Here is a 12489-nt window from a genome sequence, read left to right as displayed (position 1 = left end):
GTTTTAAGAAATGTAAAGAGAAGTGGGTTGGATAAGTTAGTGAAACATAAATCTCACTTAGTTTAATAATAAAATGTGAGTGTGGGGACTACTTACTATTCATGGTAAACATGAAATAAGACCCAATGAAAACGGACGAAAATGACAAAATAAGACTCTTAATATTTTACCCCCTCCGTCCCTGAAAATTTGTCACTTATTTCCATTTTCGTTCGTCCCTAAAATTTTATCACCTTTCACTTTTACTATTTTTAGTAGTATACCTCACATTCCACTAACTCATTCTTACTCACATTAATTAAAGTATTGTTAGAGGCGAATGAGTCTCACCTCAAAAGACTTTTAAAATTAGAAAATGCATAGGGACAGACTAAAAAGGAAAGAGTGCATATTCTTATGGACGGGGGGAGTATAAAATTTATACTCCCTCTGTCCCAACTAAGTTGAGTTGTATTCCTTTTTGGGATGTCCCATCTAAGTTAAGTCATTTCCTTTTTTTTACAAAAAAAACAAAAAACACCCAATCACTGTTACTTTATTCCATCACCTACTTTACACTCTCTTTATCTTTCCTTCTTTATTCCCCACACCTGCTTTCAACACTACTTTCTGTTCCATGTTAATAGAGTCATTTTTCTATTTTAGGAAGTTCCAAATTAATTGAGTCATCTCTATTTTTGGCAAACAGTAACTCCACCTTTTACTTTATTCTCTCTTCATCTCTCTTACTTTACTCTCACTTACTTTTTCACAATCCATTTAACACACTATTCTTAAACTCTGTGCCGAAAAGAAATGTCTCTATTAAAAAGGAATAGAAGGAGTATTTATTAATTTCCGTGACCAATAATTTTGACTTAACTTAATTGGGATAGAAGGAGTATATAAAAATAGTATTCAAAAGTTATTAATTTTTTCAACCTACTTTGTATTATTACGATTGTTAAAATTTGTACTAGATCAAATGGTGATAAATTATAAGGGTCGGAGGGAGCAGCTTGTAGTTTTACTCATTAGTCGGCCCATTTACCATTATTTTTCTGTTTCTAGATTCTCTATAAGTTAAGCTTGCATATGCATGCATAACATATTTAATTATTTATTCCCCAAATTCCAATTCTACTTTGCATTGGTGGTATAATTTTTAGGCGTGACATTCCGGTTTTAAATTTTTGAATCTGGCCATTATTTTATCAGGCATTTATATTATCTTACAATCATATTTATTGATATTATTTTATATTTAATTGCATTAATTTCCTCATTTTGCTATTTGATGGTTAGTTGAACGATATCTAAGTGGTAAGTACATAGCAAGAAGGAAATAGTTGCTCCTATGTGTAATGAAATGATTTTATGTTGTTTCAAGATATTTATGCCCATACTATTCAACCGACGAGTGCAATAAAGAATTGTTCTACTTAAAATATAATGTGGAGTAGTATATCTTTTTAACAATAATTATTTAAAATATATTTTTACTATTAATTTTTACTATATCCGAATCCTCGAATTCAAATTTTTGGATCCGTGACTGATTCTTGAACTTTGATATATGTATGTTTTTTGTTCTTTTGCAATTTTTTTACTTCCTTCGTCTTATAGAAATAGGTATTTAGGGTTGGTACGAGTTTTAATATATAAATTGATAAAATAAAATAGAAGGAAAAAAAATAGTTGAAATTGTGTATTTGATGATAAGACCCATAAATGACAGTAAAATAAAAGAGAAAAAGAAAAAAAATTATAAAAGAATATAGACTATTTTTGTAAGACTAATAAAAGAAAAATATGATATACTTCTGTATAACGGAAAGAGTATTTTTTATTGAAATGCTTCAAATGATGAAAGAATTTATATTTTATCAACTCATCTATGTTTGAACATTGATTTCTCAATCGATATTTTTATATTTCTTAAAGTCATTCATTCCTAAACGTCTTTCATAATAGAAAAATATGGAAGAAAGGATGCCGCTAGTCTTTTAATAATACAAATAAAATAAAAGAGAAAAAAAAGAATAGACGAGAAGGTTCTGGATACTACGTGCATCGCAAGTAAAATTTTATCTATAAGTACTTGGGAGTTGATTCATTTGAGAGCAATACAGATAAAATTAGTTTACTCAGACGATCCTTCTAGACCATCATCAACGTTCATCATATTTTGTACTTCTCTCCCTATCCAAAAATGGCAGGAATTATTCAAGATTGGGAGCCTGTGGTGCTTCGCAAGAAGGCTCCTACCTCCGCCGCCCGCAAGGATGAGAAAGCCGTCAACGCCGCTCGCCGTCTCGGAGCCGAAATCGAAACTGTCAGGAAAGGTGCGCCTTTTTCTTTTCCTATGTTTAATTCATTTCTTGGCTTTAGCTTATCTGTATTCGTTGATGCGTGTGTTTCTGTTTTTTTTTTTTAATTGAGATAGAAGGTGTTGTTCATATCTCATTTTCTCTCTCTGATCTAGTACCAGTCTCGAATAAGATGAATCATCTCTTAGTCGCCCCGAGATTTTAGAAGTAAAAAGAGTTATTTGACAAAAAATGTGGCTTATGTATTAATTGAGAAAGTCGTCTTGGTCGAGAATTTTTTATCGAACCAATTCTCTAATCGCTATACAATACTCCCTCCATCCTGTTTTAATAGTCCCATTGACTTTTCTGCCATCTTTTTGTAAAAATGATAAAAAAATAGTTAAAGAGGAGAAATGGTAAATTAAGAGAGAATAATATAGAGAAGATATATTATTGTCTTTCTTACTTTATCATTTCTCCACTTTAACTATTTTTTATCATTTTTATAAAACGATGGCAAGTGGGACGGGACGGAGGGAGTACTAAATACTCCATCTATCTTAAACAATTCATGATTATGTCCTTAAATACTGTCCCTACTGATGGCAAGGTAATTAAAAATGAAATCAAGGAAATGTAAATATGTGAAAAAAGTTAAACCCATTGGCCACTGAATGGTGAAAGGCTATGTTGTGATTATGTTTAAAGCAAGTAAATGGATTGTGTTGATTGGATATCTGAGTCAAGTAAAAATATCCTTAAAATATGGATGTTGATTATAACTGAAATTTGATGCTTCAGCTGCTGCGGGAACAAACAAGGCTGCCAAAAGCACTGTAACACTCAACACCAGGAAGTTGGATGAGGACACAGAGAATCTAGCTCGTGAGTTCAAATTGCCATTCTGCTCTAGAATTTTAATGGAATTGACTAAAGATTTGTTTGTTGACTGGTGCAGATGAGAAGGTTCCGAGCGAGTTGAAAAGGGCTATCATGCAGGGTCGAATGCAGAAGAAGCTAACACAAGCTCAATTGGGTCAGGTTAGTTTCCGATTCCACTAATTAATTCACCAAATTTTGTTACTAATAACCCAAACTAATTCGTTTTTTGGGATTGTGCAGATGATCAATGAAAAGCCTCAAGTAATTCAAGAGTACGAGTCGGGTAAAGCAATTCCCAACCAGCAGATCATAGCTAAGCTGGAGAGAGCACTCGGAGTCAAATTGCGTGGCAAGAAATAAATTTATTTGTTTATCAATTAATCAACCAACTACCTATCTTATGGTTTGTATGTATGAATATTATGCTAATTGCGTTCATGATAATCTTCAAACCTTCTCTTGGTAAACTATGCCATCAATCGGAACCCAAATTTTTGAACTATTTTCCAGATATGGCAAATAAGTTAGTGCTATGTTGGGGATTCTGGAATTACAAGAGATAACAGTCCGTCGTAATACAACCAAAAGAAATACAGAAGAATAGAATTGCAACAAAATAACAACTGTTGAAATTGAAACAATAAACCGTGAAAAAGTTGTTTCGCCAAGTCGAAGAGTTCTCTTTTTGCAAGATGAGATGTGCTTCGGTAGTGCTTTCGGATTAGCGTTTTGTCCCCAAAGATAAAATGACCATGGTAAAGTAGCACCGCTCTCAACATAGTCCCGTGAACTGGATGGAGGAAAGGACAGAACTTTCGATAGAAAAATAATGCTGAGAGGAATAGAGCTTATGATGCTTACTAGTGTTCGATCAGATCACCTGGATTTTGGACTCCAGGTCAAGGCCCAAGAACTCAAAGACCAATTGCCAAGTCCACAGATGCGACGCGGCTCGGCTCGGCACGGCACGGCACGGCACGGGGCGTGCGGCATGCGCGCGTCTGGGCTTTTAAGTGTAGTAGATCACTTAATTTATACACCTAAAAAGGAGGCTCTCACTTTCAATGTGAGACAACTAACACTAATTGATTGTTCCCTACATTCAAGACTCTAAGCTTAGATAAAGCTCAATCGTGCCCAATTTTAATTCACTCTTTCTCACACATCGGGAATTGGATTTGAGAAAGTGAATATACTACGATCATCTACGCGGAACGTAGACCGACGCTGTAGCATTTAATTTCAAAGAATTAAATGACTACTCACATTTATTATTTGGTCAAAGTCCATTCACTGGGTACATTTAATCTATGATTCCAACAATCCCCACATGAGTGGAAATTGCCAAATGCATATGCATGCAGACACAAGTTCAACCATCGGGAGGTATATAAGCATAAGGATAAGTAGTTTTTAACTTTGAACCTTCCATAGTCAACGCCATCGGATACACAGGCGGCCTAGTAGCGCGATGCTTTGAACTAGTCCTCCACGGCGTGCACCGAGACAATGGTGTTAACACTTAAACACCCCAACCTCATCCCTTGGGCACCACTTTGGATTCATAAGTGTGTAATTTGAAGCGGCTACACTTCACACTTACATAGGTAATTCCTATTCCGAGTATCTTGCCCTACTCGGTCTCTTTGAGAACTCAATCTCCTTGAGATCCTTAGGAGTCATTAAAAGTCATAGACTTAGCCTCGCCACTGGCAAGTTTTCACCACTCTATTGTTCTTTAGGGAATAGATGTAGATGCGTGTTTCACACGAACTCTCATAACTTAGTTTTCCCATTGAACTAAGTTCTTGGAATCTCCGGTCATCATGGTTGGATTACCACTATGACAATTGTTTAGTTTGTGGATTTCAAACTCATTCCCTCTAGCAACTTATTCATTTAATCACGGTTTAACCCTTTGGTTAGCGGATCCGCTAGATTATCTATTGACTTCACATAGTCAATTGTAATCACATCTGTGGTGAACAAATGTCTCACGGTATTATGTTGTCGACGAATATGTCGATACTTACCGTTATAAAAGCTATCACAGTGAATCAACACTAAAGGCACTGACTTAGACCAACCTGGAATATCTTCAAGGAAGTTCTTAAGCCACTTCGCTTCTTCCCCAACTTTATCTAGAGCTATGAATTTCGATTCCATGGTTGATCGAGCTATACATGTATGTTTCATGGATTTCCACGAGATAGCGCCACCCCCAAAGGTAAAAACATATCCATTTTTTGAAAGTTAGTCTTTATTGTCGGACATATGAATAGAGCTGGAGGACCGCTATTATCTCTTAATGACGAGATGTAACAAAAATATATATATGTGCGTTAGGCTCCTTTGCACCCTAAGTGTCATATTTCCTTCTTAATCTCAGCCCTTGGATCCTTGAATTGGATGGCTGTGATCAATGCATTATTAGTCTATAATGTTGCATTATTAGCCGCTGTGCATTATTAGAATGAAAATATGCATTATTAGTCTATAATGTTGCATTATTAGCCGCTGTGCATTATTAGAATGAAAATGCGCATTATTAAATGACACGTGACATTAATCTAACCGTCAGATGACAAAATCGTGGGGCTAGGATTAAGAAGGAAAAAGGACAAAAGATATGAAAAGGATTTGAATACATCCATATATATATATATATAAGAGATAATGATGGTGAATGACCATAAAATAAGATAAATTGCTAGGGTGTGTGATCAATACTAACTAAGTTACGATAATGACTAATAACTAATATCAATTTTATATGTTAAAAGTATCAACACAAAGACATAAATTTATCAACCTTCTTCTGTTGATATACTTATGTCTTTGTGTTGATATTTAAATTTACATATTGTATTAATATAATTATGTCTTTGTGTTGATAATTTTAATACACAGAATTGAAAGTTATTAGTTATTATTAGTTGCAGTACAAAGACGCAAACCCAGGGATTAAATGTAATGGTTAAAAGAAGCAAGAGTTTTACTGCATAAACTAAGCGCACATTTCAGATACATAGATTTTACTTTACGCTTATATCTGACGTGGATACTTGTTCAAATATAATTGGTCCCAACACATATTTAATGACCGCTTACTTCCCTAATTTCAAATTCCCTTTTTATTCCCGGAAATGGATTAAAATTAACAACTGAAAAACACTATAGTGAAGAAGGTGCAGACAACCATGGAGAAGAGTAAAGACGGCTCAAAATTAAACATTGCAATCATCCATCCTGATCTTGGCATAGGTATGCTCGTACTGTATCTAATCCACACATATCAGCAAACTGATTTCCGAATCATTATTTCTCGATGAATTTCGTTTGTTAGGTTATCTCGAATGATTCTTTTATTTGAATTCTCTGTAATTTTCATTTGTTTCGTTTCGTTTCGTTTCTTTTGTGCTATCTAAGAGATGTCTTAGTTAAGCTTGCTGATGAACCTGTGTGGTTATTGTGATTGAATTGTGTATATAACATGGGTTTGGGTTTCAATATGAGGTTTAGGCATTTAAACTGAGATCAGCTTAAATGTTCAATTGCATACAACAGAAGGTTTCAATATTAGGTTTGGGCATTTAAACTTAGGTCGCTTAAATGTTCAATTACATACAGCAGATGGATACAGTTGTTTGATGGAGATAATGAATATTTGTCGAAAGAAGAGGATATAATAGAATCTTGCATAAATGAATTGTTTGTTTCTCCTATGAGCAATACAGCTGCATACATATCTTTTAATTCCCTGGAGTGATATAGTAGGAGTATATAACATTTTATTATGCAAAAAGCCATCTATGCTTTAAGGTTCAAATAGTATCCTCTTCAGTTTGTATAGATATTGTTAAATAGCATTTCTTTTGTATTTGGGATGCACTGTTCTTAGAATTATTTCTATGTTGCTCAAAAGCTTTATTCTGAATAGCCTGTCAGTTTGTACCTAGTACTCACAACATGATTTTTGGGACAATTTTGAGTATTTCTTATCCTGACTTTATTCTATATTGATTCTTTCATCTAATAATGCCTTAGCTTCCCACAATGTTAGGTGGAGCGGAGAGGTTAATTGTAGATGCTGCTGTAGAACTCTCATCTAAAGGTCACAATGTTCATGTATTTACATCACATCACGACAAAACACGATGCTTTGAGGAAACAGTTTCTGGTGTGTACACCTTTTCTTTGTTCTCTTGAATGCATGTGTGCATTCTTTTATATGGAATTTTATGTTTCTCTAATCATAATTGTAACCTGGGCAGGTATCTTTCCAGTTACTGTGTATGGCGCTTTTCTTCCCCGACATATTTTTTATTGTCTCCATGCAGTTTGTGCTTATCTGCGGTGTATCTTTGTTGCTCTTTGTGTGTTATTTTTATATCCTTCGTTTGACATTATACTGGTGGATCAAGTCTCCGTTGTCATCCCATTGATGAAATTGAAAAAGCTATCAAAGGTTAAAGACCACTTAAAATGACTTATTGCGTTAATTTGATCATAATCAGTTCATTGCAATTTACATGTTCTGCACTTTCCTTCTCTTTTTTTTGTCCAGGTAGTATTTTATTGCCATTTTCCAGACCTATTACTGGCACAACACACAACAATTCTTAGGAGAATATATCGAAAACCTATAGATTTTCTAGAAGAAATGACAACAGGTATCTATAAGATTTTGTTTACTTTTATGCTTAATGTTTTAACGTCATTGCAAATTTGCAAGCATATTCATTTTATAGTAGACTAGTAGTATTAAATAGAACTTCGTGCAATTTTCTTTTAATTTGGGCACTACGTCTGCCTGGTCTGTTGTAGGTATGGCTGATTTAATTCTTGTAAACAGCAAATTCACTGCATCTACATTTGCGAAGACATTCAAGCAATTAAGTTCACGAGGGGTTAGACCTGCCGTGCTTTATCCAGCTGTTAACGTGGATCAGTTTGAGGAACCTAGTGCTACTAAGTAACAGAATTACCTAATCTTTTTGGTATCTTTAAATTATATAGTAATTGTTACAATTATTGTCATATTAAACTTTTTAATATATCTCATTTCCCAAGCACAAAACACACAAGAAGAAAACTGAATGTATTTATCTGTATAGTATGTATATATTTATTTGGATATGTCACCATTATATTTTAGTCCATATGACTAAATCCTCTATCGTTAATTACAGATTGGCATTTCTTTCTATCAATCGGTTTGAAAGGAAAATGCATATATAACACCATTATGTTTTAGTCCATATGATTAATCCTCCATCGTTTATTACAGATTGACATTTCTTTCTATCAATCGGTTTGAAAGGAAAAAGCATATCGAACTAGCTATATCTGCTTTTGCAATGCTCTACAACAGCCAACAAGAGTTCGTACGAGGTGATAAGAGAGAGGAGCTTTCTTTGGTTATTGTAGGTAAGGTTCATCTTTTATCTTCTGTATTTTTATCAGAGAGATCTAACTGGTGACTTCTCCCTTATTTCACGGTTCCTTTGTTAGTCAAGAAATACACATGCAAGTATCTTTCAGTGGGCATGGCAAATTATATGAAACCCAATGGAATTTGCTTTGTGTGAATTGAGTTATTATAATGACTGTATCAAAAAGGGTCATCATATAATGCCTCCAATTATTTTATATATTATATCTTGTGTAAGAAGATCTTGCTTCTGTCCTGTGTGTACCATTTAAGTTGTTTCAACTTTTGGTGTTGTTAGCGAAGATTCATATTTACCGACTTCTAAAGCTGTTGGCAGCGACATCTGATTAATGTATAACTAGATCATGATAAGTTTCAAATCTATCATCTGATATTTGAATGTTGTGTTAATAAAATGCATCGTAGATAGCGAGCTAAGAATCATTAAACATGTAGTAGTATCTTTATCGATGCATTTGACAGATACTTAGTCCTGAAATTGAAAGTAGTGAGCTTAGAATTATTGAACAGTTATTTCAATCCATTTATAGAAACTTAGTCCTGAAATCGAATACTCACTTTTCTATTACTCAAGTACCGTGTGTTTCCCATATTAGTTTTGATCATCTTAAAACATGATAGATTCTAAATGAATTCGTGATTCTATAGCTGGTGTTGGAGTCTTAGTCTCTTACAAACTTGCATCTGTCAGGTGGCTTTGATAAAAGGCTGAGGGAGAATGTCGAGTATTTGGATGAACTGAAAAACTTGGCAGAAAGGGAAGGTGTCTCCAACCGTGTGCAATTCATCACGTCTTGTTCTACACCAAAAAGAAACACTCTTCTTTCACAGTGCCTCTGTGTGCTCTACACACCCAAGGTCTGCAATATCAAACATCCTTCCGAATTGGTTGATTGATTGGCTATATTCTAAACTCTTCCTAATATATGACATTCGCTAAGCAGGACGAGCATTTTGGCATTGTCCCGATAGAAGCCATGGCTGCCCACAAACCAGTAGTCGCGTGCAATAGTGGGGGTCCAGTGGAGTCAATAAAGAACGGAGTGACAGGATACCTCTGTGAGCCTACCCCTAAAGACTTCTCGGCTGCCATGTCTAATTTTGTTAGTGATCCTCAGTTGTCGACAGCCATGGGCATGGAGGCGCGGCAGCATGTCGTGGAGTTGTTCTCTACCAAGACGTTTGGTAACCACCTGAATGCCTATGTTGTTGATACTGTTCTTCGTAGAAAGGATCAGTGAAGTGAAGTGAAGTGAAGTGGAGAAGATATCAACGATGAAGATTGATTTTCCAATGCTCCTGTACAACAACTCTAGCTTCTTCGAATCCATACATACGTTTTGCCTTTTCTTAAACACATTTTCTCCTGTATTTTGAAATTACTTTACACAGAATTATACTTCTCTGTATTTTATAAGATCACTCTCTCTCCACACACACAGAATTATACGTTTTGGCCTTGTTAATTTCTTATTGCGATTAACTAATTCTAATAGAAGATTACTAATTTCTGATTGGATTTAATTAATTTAAGATTAAGTGCCGTGCAGCTCACTTTTTTTTATTTAGAACAGCAAACTAAAGCTAGAAATGTGGTGTACACGTAGGTGTGTTGGAACCGAAGCAATTCAGTTGATCAATCTGTACATATATAGGAGGGGGAGTTGTATGACTATTTACAGAAATGAAATGCCACGTTGGATGTTTCGCCCTTGGGGAAAATATTAACATTTAATATGGAATCTTATTTTTTATTTTTTGGAAGCTTATGTTAAGTCTCCTTTTGCAGATTTTTGGACTTACAAAGGGTGCGTGAGATTGTTTTACAGGAATTTGGGGTTTTAAAAAAAATCTTTTTTGGGTTGCAGGCCTATTTTAGTTTCCTATTTGTCAACTAATATTACATATCAGACATCATATTTGTAGTATCTATAATGGATGAGATATATCTAATAGATTACAATATTTGAAAAATCAAAACATTTCAGATCACAAGACTTCCATCCATCCAGCTATTCTATGTGACATCCATTCTTTTTGCTGTTCATGTTTTTAATGTTTTCAAATGAATAATTTGTTAGAATTCCTATGAACATGAGTATTTACATTCCTCGGGTTTTTGGTAAAGACTACGAGCTTATGTTTTAATTCATGCAATTGAACTTTTTCACCTAACTCTTGTAATTGTTTTGCTTGTTCTTGTGCTTTTATTGTTCTTGTGCCTGATCAACACGAGAACTATGCTCGTTTAGCTTGATTAATCGAGAGATAGCTACTTTTACGTGGTTAAGGGAGCGAATACAACACATAGATTTATCTACACTCGAGAGAGGGGACCGTTTGTGAGGGCTTGAGTCTTAAGAGCTTAAAGATTTAGAATCTAATCTATTGGAAAGAGATTTTGATAGTTAGAATCTAATCTACTGGATAGGTGCACTCGAGAAAGGGCTTATCCTAGGGTCGCAACTTTCTTAACAATCCTAGAGACATAGCAGTGCGAACCGGCACTACTGTTGTACTCGCCGGAAGCGCCGATCTTCGTCCGCTTCGGCCAGCCCGCTTCAACCCCCGCACTAAATTTTTGGGAATTCTTCACCACGAGAAAGACCTCCCAATGCTCGAATTCACAGAACTTCAACGACCTGTCGGGGTACTGCTGCATGGCACGGATCTTCACATCCTCCTCGGTCATACCACTGGTTGCCTGGCGGAGATTGTTTTGGTAGAGGCCGGCAAAACGACTAAGCTTAGGCCTCAACCGCTCCCACTGTTTCCGGCATTGCTCGGGAACGTGAGGCTTCCCATCAGCCGGTTTCCGTTTGAGGTAGCCTTGACTAATATGAAACCACATTCTATCGATGTGTTGGTTATTCCCGACATAGGGATCCTTGACTACACCGACCCAAGCCTTCCCAAGCGCGGTGTTTTCCACCACGGACCAGATAGTCCTCCTTCCCGTCTCCTCTTCGTCCTCCTCGGCCCCCATACGTGAGGAAGAGGCCCGACCTTTCCCCTTGCCCTTGCCCTTGCCCCCTGCCGCTGTCCCTGCCTCGGGCTTCATTCCCGGCATCATACCACCCATCCAATTGTACATGTTGCAGGACGGGGACATTTGGGGATTCATCCCCGCCATTTGGGGAACCATCCCCGCATTCCTGCTCATGTTTCCCTCCCCTCGAGGGCATCGACACATTTTCTTTTGAGGAGTTGGGGCTATCTCCGGTCAGGGAGACTCCAACTGAGACAGGGACAGCGGCACTCCAACTGAGACAGGGACAGCGGCAGGGGGCAAGGGCAAAGGGAAGGGTAAGGGAAAAGGGCGGGCCTCTTCCTCGCGTATGGGGGCCGAGGAGGACGAAGAGGAGACGGGAAGGAGGACCGTCTGGTCCGTGGCGGAAAACGTCGTGCTTGCGAAGGCCTGGGTCGGTGTAATCAAGGATCCCTATGTTGGGAATAACCAGCACATCGATAGAATGTGGTTTCGCATTAGTCAAGGCTACCTCAAACGGAAACCGGCTGATGGGAAGCCTCATGGTCCCGAGCAATACCGGAAACAGTGGGAGCGGTTGAGGCCTAAGCTTAGTCTCTTTACCGGCCTCTACCAAAACAATCTCCGCCAGGCAACCAGCAGTATGACCGAGGAGGATGTGAAGATCCGTGCCATGCAGCAGTGCCCTGACAAGTCGTTGAAGTTCCGTGAATTCGAGCATTGAGAGGTCTTTCTCGTGGTGAAGAATTCCCAAAAATTTAGTGCGGAGATTGAAGAAGGCTGGCCGAAGCGGACGAAGATCAGCACTTCCGGTGAGTACAACAGCAGTGCCGGTTCGCACGAGCTCCCGAAGCCGAGGCAGTGATCCCGAC

The 12489-nt window shown here is 37.0% G+C and overlaps 2 protein-coding genes across 3 annotated transcripts; both read left to right on the top strand.

Moving 5' to 3' along the window:
• The first annotated feature begins 2100 nt into the window (after window positions 1–2100).
• Window positions 2101–3640, top strand: LOC125214229 (multiprotein-bridging factor 1b-like). The gene is made up of 4 exons (XM_048115164.2): window positions 2101–2324; window positions 3093–3176; window positions 3250–3332; window positions 3414–3640. Exons 1-4 carry the CDS (start codon window positions 2192–2194, stop codon window positions 3531–3533), a joined length of 420 nt encoding a protein of 139 aa, XP_047971121.1. The 5' UTR covers window positions 2101–2191; the 3' UTR covers window positions 3534–3640.
• A 2641-nt stretch (window positions 3641–6281) lies between these two features.
• On the top strand, window positions 6282–10094 carry LOC125214228 (uncharacterized). Of its 2 annotated transcripts, none has more exons than XM_048115162.2 (8): window positions 6282–6437; window positions 7237–7353; window positions 7448–7641; window positions 7741–7846; window positions 8001–8148; window positions 8464–8603; window positions 9320–9486; window positions 9573–10094. In XM_048115162.2, the coding sequence occupies exons 1-8, from the start codon at window positions 6374–6376 to the stop codon at window positions 9867–9869; spliced, it is 1233 nt and encodes a 410-aa protein (XP_047971119.2). In that variant the 5' UTR covers window positions 6282–6373; the 3' UTR covers window positions 9870–10094. The 2 variants fall into 2 exon arrangements, with proteins under 2 accessions (XP_047971119.2, XP_047971120.1); XM_048115163.2 differs by having other exon boundaries at window positions 6301–6437; window positions 7221–7353.
• Window positions 10095–12489: the final 2395 nt, after the last annotated feature.

The sequence above is a fragment of the Salvia hispanica genome, chromosome 3, assembly GCF_029641045.1.
Source record: "Salvia hispanica isolate PSC_SH4W2 chromosome 3, Shi_PSC_v1, whole genome shotgun sequence".
NCBI lineage: Eukaryota > Viridiplantae > Streptophyta > Magnoliopsida > Lamiales > Lamiaceae > Salvia > Salvia hispanica.
The sequence above is the reverse complement of the archived record's forward strand: the minus strand, read 5'-3'. Positions and strand labels throughout refer to the sequence as shown.